The sequence below is a fragment of the Pleurodeles waltl genome, chromosome 11 (assembly GCF_031143425.1).
Source record: "Pleurodeles waltl isolate 20211129_DDA chromosome 11, aPleWal1.hap1.20221129, whole genome shotgun sequence".
Classification (NCBI taxonomy): Eukaryota; Metazoa; Chordata; class Amphibia; order Caudata; family Salamandridae; genus Pleurodeles; species Pleurodeles waltl.
Window position 1 is genome coordinate 854842916 of NC_090450.1, and position 20182 is coordinate 854863097.

The 20182-nt window shown below is 41.9% G+C and overlaps 1 protein-coding gene across 2 annotated transcripts in view; it reads right to left on the reverse strand.

The window, feature by feature from the left end:
• Positions 1-2117: 2117 nt before the first annotated feature.
• The window catches only part of SEZ6L (seizure related 6 homolog like), a 1547572-nt gene continuing 1529507 nt past the window's right edge, over positions 2118-20182 (reverse strand). For both annotated transcript variants that reach the window (XM_069214699.1, XM_069214700.1), the window contains exon 17: positions 2118-5760. In XM_069214699.1, coding sequence (XP_069070800.1) covers positions 5731-5760 — 30 coding nt within the window. In that variant the 3' untranslated portion in view covers positions 2118-5730. The remainder of the gene's footprint in view (positions 5761-20182) is intronic.

Consider the following 20182-nt stretch of genomic DNA (forward strand, 5'->3'; position numbering starts at 1 on the left):
TAAATGTTACAAGTGCAGTTTTTCGTCAATCTACAATGGCCTTACTGGAGAGTTAAATACACCAGTTGGGTGAAGCCAGTTTTACAGTATAATTTTAAGGGTAGTGCGCATGCATTGTGGCACTGTATGGCAGTGTCCAAGATCACAGAGTCCATATAGCTGCAAAAATATGGTCTGGAAAAAAGATTAAATAACTGGGTGACCATGCAAAACAGGTGACCTTGCTACAGAAAAGGAATGTGTCTTTTTAGATTATTCCCCATATTTGTCTGGTATTTTGTCCTCTGCTAAGCCTGCTGGCTGCTGAAGTGACCACTCAACCACATGTGCTCTATTTGAAGGATAAGTATTTTTATTTCTAAATTGTCATAATTGTTGGTCAAACTGCAGGTCGTCAGTGGTGCAGCACTTGGTACTGAAACTGGAAGAAGAAACCACTGACATTCCTGTCACTTCATTCTCTCAAGTATAACAATATTTTTTAGCATGTTTTGCCACTGCTATTAGTAGCCTTCACTTGGTAATTTTGCTTTGGAAAATGTTGTCAAGACTGAAATTGCAGTATTTATTATTGTATCTTATAGTTATTACTGATAATATGTAATAATAATAATAATAACAACAATAATATCAACAACAATAAACAATGCAAATGAAGATGATAAAAATTACTATTGTTATTACAGTTATCGTCTCCTTTCTCAAACTGATGTCCCAGCAGGCACTGCATGGAAAATCATTCTCTTTTTAGGGCTGCCATTATCCATGACCTTCTGACTTTACTAAAATAATATTTACAATATACTTTCTTAAAGGGGCTTTCAGCCATTTCTCTTCACCCATTGATCTGTTGTTGTGCTATCCCCATTTTGCTTCCACTCACTTCAGAATACAGCATAGGGCAATGGATCAGCCTACGTAGGCCTTTAGTTAATGTCACTTCGCATTGAGTGACCGCATTTTGCACTTTGAGAAGGTGGACACCCGTAAACAAGGAGTTCAGTGTGTCTGATGTGATTCTAGGATGCATTTGAAGTGACCGCATGGCACATTCCAGCTTTATCAATCCTGTCTCCTTCCAATGCTGTTGTAAATTAATAAAATGCCATATTGAGTTTCAGGACTTGGTTTCACCAATTGTTTTTTGATAAACTTTGCCAGGAAGAAAACCAAAGTGTATCATCTTTTGCACTTGCAACAGGTTTATTTAAACACGATTTGGGTTTTAGTATTCCTTCTTTCTTTTCTTCTTTCATTCTTTTTGTATTCTTTTTTCTTTCTCTGTGCCTTGTTTTTCTTGCTGTCTGTCTTTTTTCCCTTCTTCCTTCCTTCCTTTTTGCCTCCCTCCCTTCTTTCTCCTTTTCTTTTCCTTCTTTCCTTCTTTTTTGAATTACTTCTTGTTTCTTGTCTTCCTTTCTTTATTTTACTTTTCTTTCTTTTTGCCTTCTTTCTTCTTTCCTTTCTTTTCTTCTTTCTCTTTTTTGCTCTTTCCTTTCTTCTGTCGTTCTGTTTGCCTTCTTTGTTTGAGCCTTCTTACTTCCTTTCTTTTTTCCTTTTCTTCTTCCTTCTTTTTGCCTCCTTTCCTTCATCCCTCATTTTTCCTTCTTTCCTTCCTTTCCTTTTTGACTCATTCCCTTTCTTCTTTCCTTTTTGCCTTAGTTCCTTTTTTGCCCTTGTGCCTTCCTTTTTTTGTCTGTCTTACTTCCCTTTTCATCTGCCTTTCCTCCTTTTTTTCTTTCCTTTCTTCCTTTCTTTCTTGCCTTCCTATACTCAAAGGCGAGGCTAGCAGTCAATGCCAGGTCGATAACTTCTTTTTTATGTCTGTGTTATTCAAGACCTTTTATTTTACTAAAAGTATATATACCATAGTTACCTATAGCTGTTTCTTTCAGCAAGACTTGATCCATTAGTTTGTGACTGTGTCATTCACATTTCTTATACCTACTCCATCATGCATCAAGCGACAATGCTAGCCCATTTCAGCCACTGACTGACTTCACTATGAGTTACAATATGCCATCTTTTTACAAGAAGCACATCCACACACAAGGTAGTTCCACCCAGTGTCGGATGTGCCATGGAAATGTGTAAATTTCTGAGACCAGAGAAACACCTGTGCCAGTAGCCATTCTTTTTTTATTTATATATATTTCAATGAAGGCATGGCAGTTTTCCAAAGAGTAAACCCAGACATATTGGCTTTATCAATGCTTGTTCTAGTTGGTACTAGGAGTATATGATGGTAATAAAATTAACAAGTGGCAACATACTTCTGTATCAGTATATCAATTTTTGGATCCTTACTGCACAAGTAACCACATTCCAATGATACTACATAAAAACACCACAATGTTTTATTTTTTATTTAGATTGATAATCTTTTTTTTTGTCAAAACTCTCTTGTGGGCATGACATCTTTGAAATACAGCAGTGTGTGGAATGGGGTGACTTGACTGCTTGAAAAGGAAATTGCGATAGGTTCAGCAAGGGACTCATGCTGACTTTGGCGACATTTCTGCAGCAGGGATCACAACTCGAACCGATCCTCAGTCATTTAAAAAATATAGCAAGATCTGTATTAAGGTACACTAAATATTCAAATTTTGAATGATGTTAAAAAATATTTCATCACAAAACAGTTTTAGAATTGTTTTTTTATAAAAACATACATGTACTGAAATGAACTGCCTTTTTGGCACACTTGTTTTCCTTACCTTAAAATTACAAATACACATTCGATATTTTCTTTCCAAAAGACAAACAAACAAATTAGCAATTGCCTTAACTGTATATTTTACAAATTCCCTTTCTTCCTCTAACCAAAAAAACTACAATGATGCATCTCTATATCTGAAAACCATAAAGACAGCAGATAGACAGAAAGTATATATATTTCAACAAAATGGCTGCCCAGTCAATCCTTAGTTGTAGCACTTCTATTTTCATGCACAAATTATTTTTCTAATCCACTGAGATGCTTCAAAGGCCTTTCAGTTGAACGTGTGTAATTTCAGAATACTTGAGAAGGTCCAGTCTTCACCAATGGACAGACCATCATGCGCCTCCAGGAAAAAGGAAGTCTGTTTTTTTTCCACTAATGCAATCATGAGATATATTACATAGCATATTACGTCATGAATCTCAGTGTTGATTGCAAAATCTCATTTTTTGGTTCATCTGGACTATTTTTTCGTAACCAGGCAAATATTCTGAAATATTTCCTTTTTGATGGGGCTGTCCCTTTCGTGCGTGGAGGATGTTGTTATTCGTGAACTCCTATGACAACAATTAAATGTCATGGTTGACCTCTATGGAACATTTTAAACAATGCCCGGCAAGATGCCTGTGTTAAAGTAGTGACACAGAGGCATCCCAGGGGCAGAGAGGCCTCCTTGCCACCTGAGGTGTAATATTCCAGGTACATATAGCTAATGGGACGATACCAAAGGCTAGGGAGCAGGAGCACTACTGCAGGGGTGTCTAAAATCCATCCACGATGGCCGCATCCATACAATTTCAGCTTATCCCTTCACTAAGTAAATGCTTCCTCTATAGAATTCCACTCCACCCAATCACAAGTGGGCGAGTGTTGTCACATCTAGATTCACCAGGTGCTGAACTACCGAACCCGATTGTACCAGTTAGAAAATCCAGGCAGTAATATTGCTTTGGGAATATTTCCCTGCCCTATGTCAGAGTATGTTAGCCTGTGCCCTCTCTCACCCTCTGTACCATCCTCCCTCCTCTCCTGCTCCACATTAGCCCCCGCTCACATTTACTAGCTCCTCAGAGTGAGTGGTATTATGAGCTATAATACCCATGGAAAAGGGAATACCATATGGAATTCAGTCCAGTACAACCCTGTCGGCATATTTGCTCCCCGTTCCTATGGAATGAACTCATAAATGCACAGTGCTGGTGGAGTCTTAACATGGCGTACTGGTTTTAACTCCCCCATCAATGCTGTGAAAATTTTGATCGGGCCCTAGGATTCACAATATTTAAATGTATCACCCTGAACATCTAGCATTGCACCAGCCCTCGTGAACTTCAGCAGGTGTTAACTAGGAGCATACTCCAGCCGTGGTGAATCAGTCAGTCTGGCAAGGGAGCCATAATCATTAGAAACATGTTTCCATTTTGAGGGACCTTAGGACTACTAAATACAGATCCAGTGGAGGAAAACAGTTGCTTTATGCTGTACGAGTTCCTCCGTAACGTGTCATGGCAATAAACGTGCGATTGGTACAATCAGATTTATGGAGAGTGAAACAATAAAATTCATAGGATTGATTGATGCTGCAGGGAAAAAGACAAAGTTGTTCCTAGAGCTTCAACGAAATAAGAATAACCTATATACATAAATATATATATAGCTGTATGTGCATATCTGTGTGTGTTTATGTGTTTATGTGTTTGTGGGCATGTGTGTAAAAGTCTTTGAGTGGGCACAATGCCCGAGTAGTTTTGGGACAATAGTCAAGCTTTTATGATAGCTTGTAGTCTTACTAGAACATTTTAAAAGCATTATTAGAACAGGACAATAACTAAGTCCAAGCAAAAGTCTGCGCTAGTTTGCCTGATTAGTAAGTGAATTTGTGTAAAATCAAACCTTGCATCCTTAGCTAATAGAAACATACAATTAACTGTGTAATCAAACAATAAATCATCACTAATTCCTAACATGGCATACAAAACAAATGCTGTGATAAATTTACTCATTTTGTAATCACATTAGTTTGTACTACATGATGTCCCCTATTCAGGTGAATAAGTGATTGTTTGACTTCACAGTACAACTGGAATGCAACTTTGCTATTGAAAAGAAGTCCTTTTAAGAGTGACCTTTCATTGTATGCCTCACTATCACCACCTTATCATCAGTGGTCTGGGAGCCAGAAGGCCATTCAGTTTGGTAATTGACGTACAAAAAGGCAAGTGGATTTAAGTGGTCCAGGCAAATTACATAATGGTGCCTCGACATCATTATATAAGTTCTATGACAGCGTTCGTCTGGATATATGCTTTGGTGACTAATGCATTTGGCACCTTCCATGATAAGGTAATGCTGACAGACACAAGGTTGGCTGTGGCCAGAAATTATTTTAAAATGGTGCCATGAAATTAATTAGAATAACTGTTTATATGTAAAATCTTATATGTACAATAAATACTCACTGGATTTTAAAGTCCATAGCACATCTACTATTGAGAGGCCATTTTAGATTTGGTGCCATATAACAGAATCATATTGTTTCATAGCATGACAACGCACAAACTTACAGTAAAATGTTTCCAATTTGCCTTAGAACATTGCTTCAAAAGTATAATTGTTATGCCATTCCTCAGCAAACGATAGTAGATTCTGGATGTATTGATATTTTGATTACTCTCACAATGCAAAAGTCTGAAACTACCTCATGCATCAGATGATGTTATAGGCTCATTTTTTGTGATAATAAATGTAATTGATCACTGCTTTCATTTCCACCAGTGATGGTATTCTTGATGTTTGTCACTCTACAAATTTTTTCTGCAGCCCTGTAAAAATGTTTCTGTGGTTTTGTCATGTGAATTTAAATGTAATAAATGCAGTAAATCTTCAACAAAGGAAAGACAACAAAAGGTCTAACGGATAAATTCAACTCCACGTAGCTGCTGGATAATTTACTGAAGAAAGTTCTCTTATATTTTAATTTCAAATACTGAGCAAATATCTTGCAGCGTCCTCTATATTGAAACTTCATATTCTCTTGTTTCCTATAAAGAAAGAATACAACTGTTCATATTAAATTTACTAAAAACAGGAAATTTACAATTGGCATATGTCAATGCAGACATTTTTAATCAATCATTTTATTAAAGAGTTGACAATGAAAACTGGAATCCACATTACAGTTTGAACAAAGAAGACTAAAGCTGGGATAAAATCCAGACGAGCTAATGTCCTGATGATAGTTTCAAGCTGACACTCTACCCTTAGTTGTGCATGGAAGCTGTCTTTATTAGACTGCATGTGAACAATACATTATATCTTTCTAAGCTTTTTTTTTAAAGGGATGTATTTTCTGGAACTACCATCACTGTTTCTAGACCCATACTATACATGTAACTCTTTTACTAACTTGATTTACAACAATGTACACAGTAAACAATGATTTGCATAAAAAGCCCTACCTGGATAGGCAATCGTCCCTATGTTTCCATGTTCATGACACAGGCTTCCTTTTCAATACTAATTAGTATTTGCGTCATGGGGAGACAGTTTATGACATCAGTTCTACCCACAGACGTTGCTAAAATAATGTGTCTGAATCTTTGTATGTTAACCTGGGATCTAGGGCAAATAGCAATGTCAGTGAAAGGAACTAATGATAAGGAGGTTGTCTGACAGACTGTTGAGGATAAAAATATTCTATGGTCAAAATAGTGAGGACATGAGCATTGAGAAGGTAAGTTCAAATAGGTAAGCATAGGTTATTCTTCACTCCACACATACACACTTTGAATATATTTATATATGTGTGTGTATATATGTATATATATATATATATACATATATATATATATATATCACATCAACAAAATTATTTTATAATAGCTGCACTCTCAGGAGGTCAAAAAGAGTAAGTTTATTTAACACAACGCGTTTCGGCTGACTAGCAGCCTTGGTCACGTGTATAATTCAACCAATACATACAGCATTAAATACCCAACAATCATGGTCACAGAAACAGGACTGAATTTTCTACTCTCAAAATTACCATTTTCTTTCTTTCCTAAATATAGATATAAATACACATGTTAATCTAAAAAGAATGGACATAAGGCTGAGTGAATAGAAAATATATATCAATTTCATCCAAATACATCCACCTATCACCATATATAAATAAATATGATATAAATAAATATAATTATCATAAGAATATCAAGGAATACTCATATACCAATGGATAATATCAATATAAATACATACATAAATACATAATTATATAAATATATAAATGTATAAATATCCATATAATATAAATATGAATCAAAACATAATTCCAGCTCATATATATCATTTAGAATAATTCACTTCAATAAACTGTTTTTCATAAATATATATAAGATCAGTATCATCATTCTAAAATCACCTTCCTATTTATCCAAGATGTTTGCAAATTAAGTATCATGTATATAGTGTAATGATTGAAACATCTTCCTTCAGCCAAAGACCCCAACTATTAGGTAACGTGAATATTATTCTTGTTCTAGAAAAATTGATACAATACATTTTCCCTTTTCAATTTTTTACACAATTAGTAAAGGAAGTACTTATCACTGTTTCTATAAAGCCAATATCCATCACCATGTGGATAAAATAAAAAAACCTTAGACATTCACTAAAAAAACAATGGTCACAGGGATGTTATAGTTTGTTTCAGATTTTACACACACAAAACATACAAATTCAGCAGGTATAGAGTTTTTTTAAGTAACTATAACTTGTGCCCTAAGGTTACTATAAATTACACCCTCGCCATGAACTGCTAATTACCCCAGATATTTAATCACTCATGACCTCTATGACATCATATTTAATATGACTAATGTTTGCAGTAAAAATATTGATGAGGAAACTGTACATGGTGAGGGCATGAGTTATAGTTAACTTAGGACCGGAGCTATAGTTACTTGAAATAACTGAATTTGTATGGTATTTGAGATGTCATTGGTGATGTCATGAGTGATGTCACTGACCATGCCATGAGTTATGTAATAAGTGCTTTGCGTGGGTGTGAGTTATAGTTAGGGATGGTATCTATAATTGCTCAATTTCTATGGGTTTGTGCAAGTAAATTCAGTACCTAACTATAACAATCGTATTCTATTTCCTAATTATAATGTCCCTGTAACCATTTTTTTCAGTGAATTTCTAAGGTTTTCTTATTCTATTTCCTAACTATAATGTTCCTGTAACTTTTGGTGTTTTCAGTGAATTTCAAAGGTTTTTTATTCTGTTTCCTAATTCTAACGTCCCTGTAACCTTTGTTTTTTGTTAGTGAATTTCTAAGGTTTTTTTTAAATTCTATTTCCTCACTATAACCTCCCTATAACATTTAGCTTTTTAGTGAGTTTCTAAGTTTTTTTATTCTATTTCCTAACTATAAATTCATTGTAACCTTTGGTTATTTAGTGAATTTCTAAGGGTTTTTTAAATTCTATTTCCTAACATGTCCTTGTAACCTTTGTTTTTTTTCAGTGAATTTTGATTTTTTTTAATACACCGAGGGCAGGCTAGGCCCTGCGGCCAACACCCTATGTGCATCCAACCACACACTGTGCACAGTCTTCGGGGGGTAAGCAAGGAGAAGGCACACAAAAACAGAGGGGGTTGTGCATATCTGCTGCTTGCCTTTGAATCCTTCTCACTGCTTTCTCCTTGCTCTCAGCCCTGTAGTTTTGAGCGTGCTTGATGCTTACCTTTCCCTCCTTCTCACTGCTTTCTCCTGGCCCTTAGCCCTGTTTTCTGCGCACTTGCTGCTTGCCTTTGGTAATAAAGATGAATCTTGATGGTACAAAATGTAAGTTCTTTAATAGGAGTATCTTAGCCACATATAGATCTGGTCAAGCCAACAGTCAGCACCAACAGCACCCTCGGAATCCCTTCTCTCTCACACTCTACTCTGATGTCAGATATGACATCAGTGCCACATCAGTGCCAGAGAGAGATGAGATCCCTCACATTCTAATGCTGCATTCTATCATTACACTCTACCACACACCTTCCCCCTTTTTTTAGAACAATTACAAAACCCATGAGAACAAAAGAAACTATATACAGGAAGAAAATATAATACCAAAACAACAAACTGTAAACTGGAATACAATTGGGTTACATTTTCTTTGAAACAACCACACGGTTGAGATTCCAGACTCTACAATCTTTAATTCTCACCGCATTCCTGAGGAGTTTGCTAATCAAAATCTTATCACCCACTTTCACCTCAACATTGCATGTGCTTTTCCTCCTATCATAGTTTTCCTTTCTTTTCACTAACCACTTTTCCTCTTTCGCTCTTTCCTCCCTATTTCCGTCACACCATGTAACACACTCATTCTTACCCCAACGCACCCAACCTGGTGCCAAATGTGTGTTAGCTTTCCGTCCCCTGAAAATTTCAAACTGTACCTTCCCTGTAGTGACGTGAGGAGAAAATCTATATGCATGGAGAAAATTCTTAAGACCATCTTTCCAACTCCTGCCAGCTGCAACTTCCAACTGTATACATTCCTTTATGCACTTATTGAATCTTTCTACTGTCCCATTACCCTCAGGATGATACAAGGAACATCTTTTATGCACAATACCACTGGATTTACAGTACTCTTCCATCTCATTTGAAACAAATTGGGGCCCATTGTCCGTGAGAATGGTGTTCGGCAAACCTTCACGGCTGAAAATTTAATTAAAGAAATTAATCACTTTAGTAGTCTCCATGCTACTACCAATCGCTATTTCTGCCCACCTTGAAAATTGGTCCACTAAGACTAGAATATAGTTGCAACCACCTTTACCAAATATAGGTCCTACTACATCCACTGCCACAACGTCCCACGGCTTAGAGGAACATTCACGAGTACACATCGGCGGAACTCTGGTTTTATAAACCTTATCACTGTTACAGCAATCATAACATTCCCTTACTCTCCTTTCGATCATAAGATCCATTCCTGGCCACCAATAATTAAGGCAAATTCTTGCTTTAGTTTTACTCATCTCTTGATGACCCTCATGTGCTAGTTCAATAATTTTTTCTCTCAACAATACCGGGACAACCAATTTTGTTCCCCGCAGCAAAATTCCATTCTCCATAGATAATTCCTCTCTCAACTTGCAAAATCCGCCTAACTCTTTATCCCCCTTGACAGATGAACTCCATCCCTCACTATGGGGGTCATTCTGACCCCGGCGGTCATGGACCGCCGGGGCCAGGGTTGGCGGGAGCACCGCCAACAGGCTGGCGGTGCCCCGCAGGGCATTCTGACCGCGGCGGTTTGGCCGCGGTCAGAAGAGGAAAACCGGCGATCTCCCGCTGGTTTTCCACTGCCCAAAAGAATCCTCCATGGCGGCGCAGCTCGCTGCGCCGCCATGGGGATTCTGACACCCCATACCGCCATCCTGTTCCTGGCGGCTCTGTCAGAATCCCCATGGCGGCGCAGCGGCTCTGCCGCCAGGAACAGGATGGCGGTATGGGGTGTCGTAGGGCCCCTGGGGGCCCCTGCAGTGCCCATGCCTATGGCATGGGCACTGCAGGGGCCCCCGTAAGAGGGCCCCACTTTGAATTTCACTGTCTGCATTGCAGACAGTGAAATTCGCGATGGGTGCAACTGCACCCGTCGCACCTTCCCACTCCGCCGGCTCCATTCAGAGCCGGCGTCCTCGTGGGAAGGTTGTTTTCCACTGTGCTGGCGGGCGGCCTTTTGGCGGTCGCCCGCCAGCCCAGTGGAAAACCCAGAATCACCGCAGCGGTCTTACGACCGCGGTGCGGTATTCTGGAGGGGGGAACTCTGGTGGGCGGCCTCCGCCGCCCGCCAGAGTTAGAATCACCTCCTATGTTCCTTACACACGCGTTGTAGCACAGCATCTTCCATAACCGCTCTCAACCACTCATTTTGTTCAGCAATACCTCTTGTCACATTACACACACTAATGACATCATCTTGACTTTCTTCTGAACTGCTCTCAACTTCAGTACTCAATCTTGATAGGCAATCAGCAATCCTATTGCTTGGACCTGGTACATAAAACACCTTAAAAGCAAAGTCTTGTAGGCCAACAATCCACTTACTGATTCTTCCAGAGATCATATCCAGACCTCTCTTCATGAACACTTCTACCAGGGGTTTGTGATCAGTAAAAATCTGAAACTCTTTTCCCCACAGGAAATTTTTAAATTTATTAATTGCCCAGAATACACTCAAAGCTTCCTTCTCTATTGTCGAATAATTCACTTCTGCTCCTCGCAGAGTTCTAGAGCAGTACACCACAGGTCTTAAATCTTGCTCCCCCAGATCTTGTAAAAGTACCGCTCCTAACCCTTTCATACTCGCATCGGTCATGATCACACACATTTCCTTAGGATCAAATGAGCTTAAACTTCCAACTGATGTCAATTCTTTCTTTATACTCTCAAACTCCACTCTGCACTCATCATCCCACACAAACTCCTTCCCTTTATTCAACTATTTCCTCATGTTTGTGGTTTTGGATGCTGGATTTGGCAAGAACTTTGCCTGAAATTCAACCATTCCCAAAAATGTTAACAGTTCCTCCTTTTTCTCAGGTTCCCGTAGGCTCAAAATGTTCTTAATAAGTTCTTCCTTAGGATACACCCCATTGGGAGTTATTCTATGACCTAAATATTCTACCTCCGGTCTACCAAATGAACACTTCTCAATTTTAAGAGTCAAACCATGTTCTCTTAAAATTCCCAAAACTTTCCTGATTATTCTTTCATGTTCCTCTTCAGTCTGAGCATGTATCAAGATATCATCCTGAAAACATTTAACGCCTGGTTCTGAGCCAAACATATTGTTGGAAAATGGGTTATTGGTAAGGGCAGGTAGGTACCTACACTTAGCAATAGGCCACTAACCTCCACTAAGGTCCAGTTAGGTCTCAGTAAATTAAACCCAGCTCAACCCTTGGTAGCTTGGCAACGAGCGTCAAGGCTTAACTTAGGAGACAGAGTGTAAAGCATTCAAATATCACAAAACAGTAATTAAATAAAACACAGGAAACAGTTTAAAAATCCAAAACCAATTTATAAAAATAGATCATATTTTTATCTTTAAAATGACACCAAAACGAATAAAATCGAATCAGGGGAACCGGAGATATGAATTTTTAAAGAATTAAATTTTTTTTAGCGCCTAGAAACAAAAAGCGCCAATCGGGTCATCTGGTTGCACCTCGACCGGGGCAAAGTCAAAGTTTCAGGCCGACCGCGATGGAGCCCTGCTCGGCTACAGGCCGCAGGAGGCCCCGGTTAAAATGTTACCTTCACACTTAGGCGGCCCTTCTGATTCTGGCGGGCGGCGGTTGCCGCCCGCCAGACGGGAACCGCCATTTGCCCGCTACACGGTCAAAAGACCGCTGCCGGCATTCCAACCTTCCCGCTGGGCCGGCCGGTGCTACCCATGGTAGCGCCGGCCGGCCCAGCGGGAAAGAGGCCTGCAACACAGAAGCCGGCTCCGAATGGAGCCGGCGGTGTTGCGGGCATGCGACGGGTGCAGTTGCACCCGTAGCGCTTTTCACTGTCTGCTAGGCAGACAGTGAAAAGCTTCATGGGGCCCTGTTAGGGGGCCCATGCACTGCCCATGCCATGCCAGTGGCATGGGCAGTGCAGGGGCCCCCAGGGGCCCCAAGACACCCATTCCCGCCAGCCTCTTCCTGGCGGTGACAACCGCCAGAAACAGGCTGGCGGGAAGGGGGTCAGAATCCCCATGGCAGCGCTGCTTGCAGCGCTGCCCTGGCGGATTCGCCCAGCCGGGGGAAAACCGGCGGGAAACCGCTGGTCCCGGTTTTCTGACCGCGGCTTTACCGCCGCGGTCAGAATGGGCTTGGAAGCACCGCCAGCCTGTTGGCGGTGCTTCCGTCATTCGCGACCCTGGCGGTCAGAATGACCCCCTTAGTCTTTTTTTCGAAGATTTTCTTCAGCGGGACGAACCTGCCAGTCCAATCCGACCTCCTGGAGCCCTTCTCCGGATACGCGATGCTGGAATCCTCAGTGGAGATTTTTACCTTCGGACTTAGTCGTTTTTTCGAGGTGAAAATCCTTCGACCGGGGTAAACCAGGATCTTGATCCGACGTCCATGGAGCCCTTCTCGGATACGCTGGCTGGGAGGTCCCGGTCAACTTTTTACCTTCGGACTTAGGCCCTCATTACAACTTTGACGGGCGGCGGAGGCCGCCCGCCAAAGTTGCGCCGCAGGAATACCGCACCGCGGTCTGAAGACCGCGGCCGGCATTCTGAGTTTCCCGCTGGGCAGGCGGGCGGCCGCCTTAAGGCCGCCCGCCAGCCCAGCGGGAAACAACCTTCCCACGAGGACGCCGGCTCGGAATCGAGCCGGCGGAGTGGGAAGGTGCGACGGGTGCTACTGCACCCGTCGCGTATTTCACTGTCTGCTATGCAGACAGTGAAATACAAGCGGGGCCCTCTTACGGGGGCCCCTGCAGTGCCCATGCCATTGGCATGGGCACTGCAGGGGCCCCCAGGGGCCCCGCGACACCCCCTACCGCCATCCTGTTCCTGGCGGGCGAACCGCCAGGAACAGGATGGCGGTAGGGGGTGTCAGAATCCCCAAGGCGGCGCAGCATGCTGCGCCGCCTTGGAGGATTCTGACGGGCAGCGGAAAACCGGCGGGAGACCGCCGGTTTTCCTGCACTGACCGCGGCCAAAGCGCCGCGGTCAGAATGCCCTAAGGGGCACCGCCAGGCTGTCGGCGGTGCTCCCGCCAACCGCGAGCCTGGCGGTCACAGACCGCCAGGCTCGTAATGAGGGCCATAGTCTCTTTTTCTGAGATTTTTCTTTACCGGGACGAACCAGCAAATCAGGCCGGGTCGCGGTTGAGGCAAGCCGGCTAGAGTTGCCGCGGCGGGTCGGTCCCTCTATGGAGCTTTTTTTCAAAAGTTGTCCAAACTTCTCCAAACTTCTGGGGCTTCTCCCAGATGTCCTTTTAAGGTTCTTTTGGGGTCCACAGCTCACCCCAAGGGTCCAGAAGTTCTGAGATGGTCCTTGGGGGGTGCAGACTACAACTCCCAGAATGCACCTGGCGCAAACTCCTTTTTGGCCACTGGACAGTGGTCAGCTGGTCGCTTTCTTCAGGAGTTGGTGCAGGGGACTCTGGATAGCAATTTTTCACCTGTAGCAAAAAGGGAGTCCCTCCTTGAACCAGTTGAAGTCAGGCAAAGTCCTTCTTGTGGTGAAGCCTAAGTGTGCAGCTGGTGCAGTCCTTCTGAGTGCAGGTTCCAGGTGCAGGCCAGGGGTCCAGCAGGGCAGTCCTTCTTCTTCTGTTGTTCTTCCTTGTTGGATGTGGTAGGGAACTGAGGTGTGGGTGCAGGTCTGCCAGTTTTATCCTTGCTCCTGGGTGAAAAGCAGGGGGTCCTGGTTCTCCAATCAGGTGCAGGGTCCTTCCCCCTGTGATGACCACTTCCTGGGAAGTGTGTCAAAAATCAATCTCAGGAGGCAACATTCTCTAAAAATCCATCATGGCTGAATCTGATTTTTGGAGGTTACATCTGGCTGAGCCCACCCACTGGTGTGGCTAAAATTCATAAACACACCCCTCTCCTGCCCTCTCCTAATCTAATCAGGGGGGCACCTAGTTGTCTGGGGTTGCAGGATGTGGGGGTGTTGCTGGTTGCTCCAAATGTCCTTCTCTGCCTTTGAAGACCAGTTTGGCAGCCCTCCCCCTTCCTGCCTCACCATCTGCTGAGGGGAGATTCCTTCCCACAGGCACATTCCTTTGTGTGAAGCCAGGCCACTTCACACCTCATCAAGGCAGCTTGGCCAAGCTGCTGAGGCTGGCCAATCAGAGCACAGCAGCAAAAACAATGCAGGGCTGAAATTGGCAACTTTTTCAGGTAAAGTTTAAAACTCTTTACCTGAACAACTTATATTAAATCCAACAACTGGAATTTGGCTGTTTTTACCTCACCAGGGCTTATAAAACTATTTTTATAAAGTCCCTGCTTATAGTTACATGGCACCCAGCCCTAGGGGCACATAGGGCACACCTTAGGGGTGACTTATATGTAACAATAAGGTAGTTTAAGACTTTGGGACTACTTTTAATTCCAAAGTCGAATTTGCATATAACTTTAATTTAAAAGCAGCCAGCAAGGCAGGCCTGCCTTTAAAATGACACTGGGCACCTCAGCAGTGCACCTATGGGGGCACCACCTATGCTGTGGTCCCTAAACCTACATGCCCTACCATATACTAGGGACTTATAGGTAGGTTAACTTAGCCAATTATAATTAGCCTAATTTGCATATCCATTTTACACAGAGCACAGGCCCTGGGACTGGTTAGCAGTATCCAGGGCACCATCAGAGTCAGGAAAACACCAGCAAAAAGTGGAAAATGGGGCCAAAAAGTTAGGGGGCCTCTGCAATCAGCCCTGTTTTCTCACACATATTATACATCAAACGCTGGAAAACAGCAGCAGCTGAAACCAGACCAAAAGGCATCATTTTGAACCTAAAGGTCCCAAAAGGTGTGACAAAAGTGGTATATTCCCTTGAGTCTTCATGTAACATGACCTGATGGTAGTCCGACGTGAGATCCAGCTTACTGAAATACTTGGACCCATGTAGTACAGTCACCATTTCTGTTATATTAGGCAAAGTTAATTGGTCACTCACTACACATTTATTAAGATTCCTCAAATCGACACACAGTCTAATATCACCTGATTGTTTCCGTGCGACTACAATTGGTGATACCCATTCTGATGACTCCACAGGCTCAATGATTCCATCTTTGCACAATCTTTGTATTTCTCTTTCTACATCATCTTTCATGGCAATTGGTACAGGACGCACTTTGGAAACTACAGGAACTGATTCTTCCTTTATTCTAATGCGGTGGACATATTTCTTAAGACATCCCAATTTGTCACTGAATACATCCTCATAGTCCTGCCAGACATTTCCTTTGATTTCCTGCACAGGAAATTCACCACCATCCTGCACTTTTTTGATTAATTCATCCCTCAACATTATCGGAGAAGTTGAGTTAGGATCTAAAATGACGTTCAAGTCTCGTTGGTGCGGCCAACTCAACACACTGTCCCCTTTAACTGGAACATAAATCTGCCCCAAAATAGTATTTCCTCTGAATGAAATTTCTGATTCAAATAGCCCCTCAGTTGAATGGTTTGGCCACCATATCCTCCTGGGATAACATCCGGATCTTTTAAATGGATCTTGTGAGTCAAATTTTCAGCAAAAAACTTATTTGAAATTAGAGTCAACCACGCTCCAGAATCAAACAATATTTCCACATCTTCATTTAAGATCGAAATTGTGTCTCTCGGATGATTTTTCCTTTGAGCATTTGCTGAAATCGACAAAATGCAATCTTCCACCACTTTCACCGATGTTGCACTTTTGCTTGACTTACAGCATTTAGCAAAATGTCCCTTTTTATTACACAACTTACATATGCTGTTGATTGCTGGACATTTCTTATATGAAGCAAAGTGACCTGCATTCCCACAACTGAAACATTTCAAATCCTTAGATTTTAACCATTGAGCATGAGTCACTTTATCTTCCCCTTTGTCACCAGATACTTCTTTACTATGATTTTCTTTTTTTCATATATCTTATTTACTGAATTATTCTTTCCTTTCTCTAATTCTTCTACACATGCCAAAGTGTGCTCGACACCCTTTGCTAATACAATGACCTCTTGCAAAGAAGGATCGTCCTTGCTCCACAATTCCTGACGAACTTTATCACTCGAGCATCTCAGCATAAATTGATCCCTTATACGTTCCTCTATGGTTACTCCAAACTTACAAGTAGATGCAAGTTTCCGCAAAGCTGTAATATAATCCTCAACACTTTCTCCTGGTTGTTGCTCTCTCATGCCAAAGTGATATCTTTCCAAAATGGTACTGACTTTTGGTAAATAGTGCAAATCTAATTTTTTTAAACAAATTTCAAATTCGTTCAGATCTGTTCCCTCATCACCAGTGTCAGGTAAGTTCTCAAAAATGTCTTGTTCTTGTCCTTCGCATCCTAGACAATGCATCAGGAGAGCTGTTTTTATTTCATTAGAAAGATTAGTTCCACACACCCTGGAATAGTGTAGGAAAGTTTTTTTCCATTTAGACCATTTTATAGGAGGTTCCACTGGTGTAGTGAGGAAAAATGGTGGGGGCGAGATGTTTTGCATACTTCCTTGTGATTTATTTCCAAAACGATTTTAAAGTTGAAAAATATGAGTTAAATGTGCTTTTAGTATAAAGCTTGAAAACAACCAAAAATTGGATTATATTCCTATTCACTTCGTTGTATGAATTTATAAACCAACAGATTGTTTTCTAGAGGAGGTTGGAGTTAAGCACCTTCCTATTCACTTCGTTGTATGAAATTGTAAACTAACAGATTGTTTTCTAGAGGAGGTTGTAGTTAAGCACCTTCCTATTCACTTCGTTGTATGAATTTATAAACCAACAGATTGTTTTCTAGAGGAGGTTGGAGTTAAGCACCTTCCACAACAAAACAAGTTAGAACCGAAGAAGATTTGGCTGAAAATCAGATTCTGCACGCTTCACTGTAAAGTAGGAAATCTTCAATCTTCATGGGTGGTTATAAAAACACACAAAGGCAGCTATTAAAGACGCGCTAGAGCGTTTCTTAGCCCACACTCATAAAAAGGAAACGCTTGTAAATCCAACATACACAAGGTATAAAGCGTTTCAAATTTCAAAATGAAAGCGTTTCAATCCAAAAAGGGAAAAATGTTTCTCACCGTCTTGAATTAAAAATCCAGCTCCCTCGATGTAGAAATCCTAAAGGTCTAATTGTCTGGAAATTAAGGCTGGATTATAAGTGCTGTATAAAGTAAAGTCCCAAAAATATAGTGTTAAGATACTCCTGCACACCCTCGTCGCCAAGTGTAATAAAGATGAATCTTGATGGTACAAAATGTAGGTTCTTTAATAGGAGTATCTTAGCCACATATAGATCTGGTCAAGCCAACAGTCAGCACCAACAGCTTCCTCGGAATCCCTTCTCTCTCACACTCTACTCTGATGTCAGATATGACATCAGTGCCACATCAGTGCCAGAGAGAGATGAGATCCCTTACATTCTAATGCTGCATTCTATCATTACACTCTACCACACCTTTCCCTCCTCACTCTCAGCCATGTTTTGTGTGTGCCTGATGCTTGCCTTTCCCTCCTTCTCACTGCTTTATCCTCGCTCTGAGCCCCGTTTTGTGCCTACCTGCTGCTTGCCTGAAGCTGAGTCCCAAAATGCTGCCAACACTTTTCGGTTGAAGTGTTGGCACCAAATCAAATCTCAGCACAAAATCTCTGGGATCCGCGACTCTAGATATCTATAATTCTTTTCCCTTTAACAGTTCAAAATCTACTGAACAGATTTACACCAATTGACAAAAAGAGTGGTTTCTGGACCAAAAGCTACCTATGTGCCAAATTTGGTGTAATTCAGTCCAACGGTTTGGGGTGCAGTCACTTCAACCAGGAAGTGTTGGCAGCCATTTTGTGACTCGGCTTCAGGCAACCAGGAGGCACGCATAAAATGGGGCTTAGAGCAAGTAGAAAGCAGTGAAAAGGAGGGAAAGGTGGTGGGATGTAGTTATAGTTTGGACCTAGTTTTCATAGGAAAAGCGTTTCTTGCTTTGCTAATAACTTTGGTGCTGTTTGACGAATATACTTATATATACTTATATATATATATATACACATATATATAAATATATATATATATATATATATATTTATTTATATATATATGTTTATTTATATATATATATATATATATATATATATATATCTATGGGGGTTATTACAACTTTGGAGGAGGTGTTAATCCATCCCAAAAGTGACGGTAAAGTGACGGATATACCACCAGCCGTATTACGAGTTCCATAGGATATAATGGACTCGTAATACGGCTGGTGGTATATCCGTCACTTTACCGTCACTTTTGGGACGGATTAACACCTCCTCCAAAGTTGTAATAACCCCCTATATCTTTATATATGGATATATATATATATATATATTAATATATATATATATATATATAAACCTAGTGGCGCTTGCCACTAGGTAGTTATAGGGATGACCTAGTTTCTATTAAAAAAAAAAACATTTTTTATTTTGCTAATGACTTTGAAGCCCTTTGATGGATGTTTACAGAATTTTTCCCAAAAAATGGGGATCACTTTAGCTGCTGTCTGGAAAGTTTTGGGGTGATCCGTCAAGCGGGGCTAAGAAAAAAGGGGGTCCCAAAACAAGTTTTCTCTATTAATTTTTCAATAGGGATTTTAAACAGTGATAGCGCCCGAACCACTGGACAGAATTACACCAAATCTGGCAGAAAGATAGCTCCTGGTCCAGAAAGAGGCCTTTTTGTTAATTGGTGTGAATCTATTGAGTAGTTTTTGAGAAATTAAAGAAAATCCAAATTTGTATATATAGGGACACAAACACTCCATGAACCCTCCTGATCTCATACTGAGATCTGATCGGCTGCCAACACTTAACAAGGAAGTGTTGACAGCCATGTTGGGACTCGGCTTCAGCTGAGTACCAGAGAAAATAGTTAAAAATAAGAAAAGGGGCCAGGGTAGGGACACCTGGGGTCCCAGAGGAACTCCCTCCCCCCACCCCCAGGGCAGAAAAGCATTGTTTTAAAACAAATTGGCAGATGTATTGGAGAATCCGCAGATCCTCAGATTTTTTTTTTTTAAAACACGTTTGTGCTCCTATGCTTGTTTTTTATTAAGCCACCGGGTGGGTGAGGTCCCGAAGACATTGTTACTGTAAAGCGGGTTGGCTGCCCAATCCCGCTGCTCCTGGGACCACCACCTCCCCAGGGCTGTCATGAAATTGTATGCAGGCTGTGTGGTCCCAGCTGCCACGGGGACCACCTCCTTGGTGTTTAAAGAAAAAATTATGTGGGGTTGTGCAGCCCCCCTGTTGCCCCAGGGACTGCCACCTCCCTGCAGCTTAGAACAAATATGATGGGGGGCACGCTGTCCCCCTGCTTCCCCAGGGATGACCACCTCCCTGGGGATATGCTCATTTGAGGGGGGGGCATGAGGCCCCTCTTGAGGAGCCACTAATGGCCCTGGTGACCGCCATCCTCCAGGGCCTGCTCCTGCTATGTCCCTGAGTGCCCACCCCGAGGACTTAGGGGGTCATTCTGACCTTGGCGGTCCATGACCGCCATGGCGGAGTGCGGCGAAGCACCGCCAACAGGCTGGCGGTGCTTCCTTGGCGATTCTGACCGCGGCGGTAAAGCCGCGGTCGGAAAAGGGGAGCCGGCGGTTTCCCGCCCATTTCCCGCTGGCCCAGGGAACCCGCCATGGCGGCGCTGCTTGCAGCACCGCCATGGGGATTCCGACCCCCTTACCG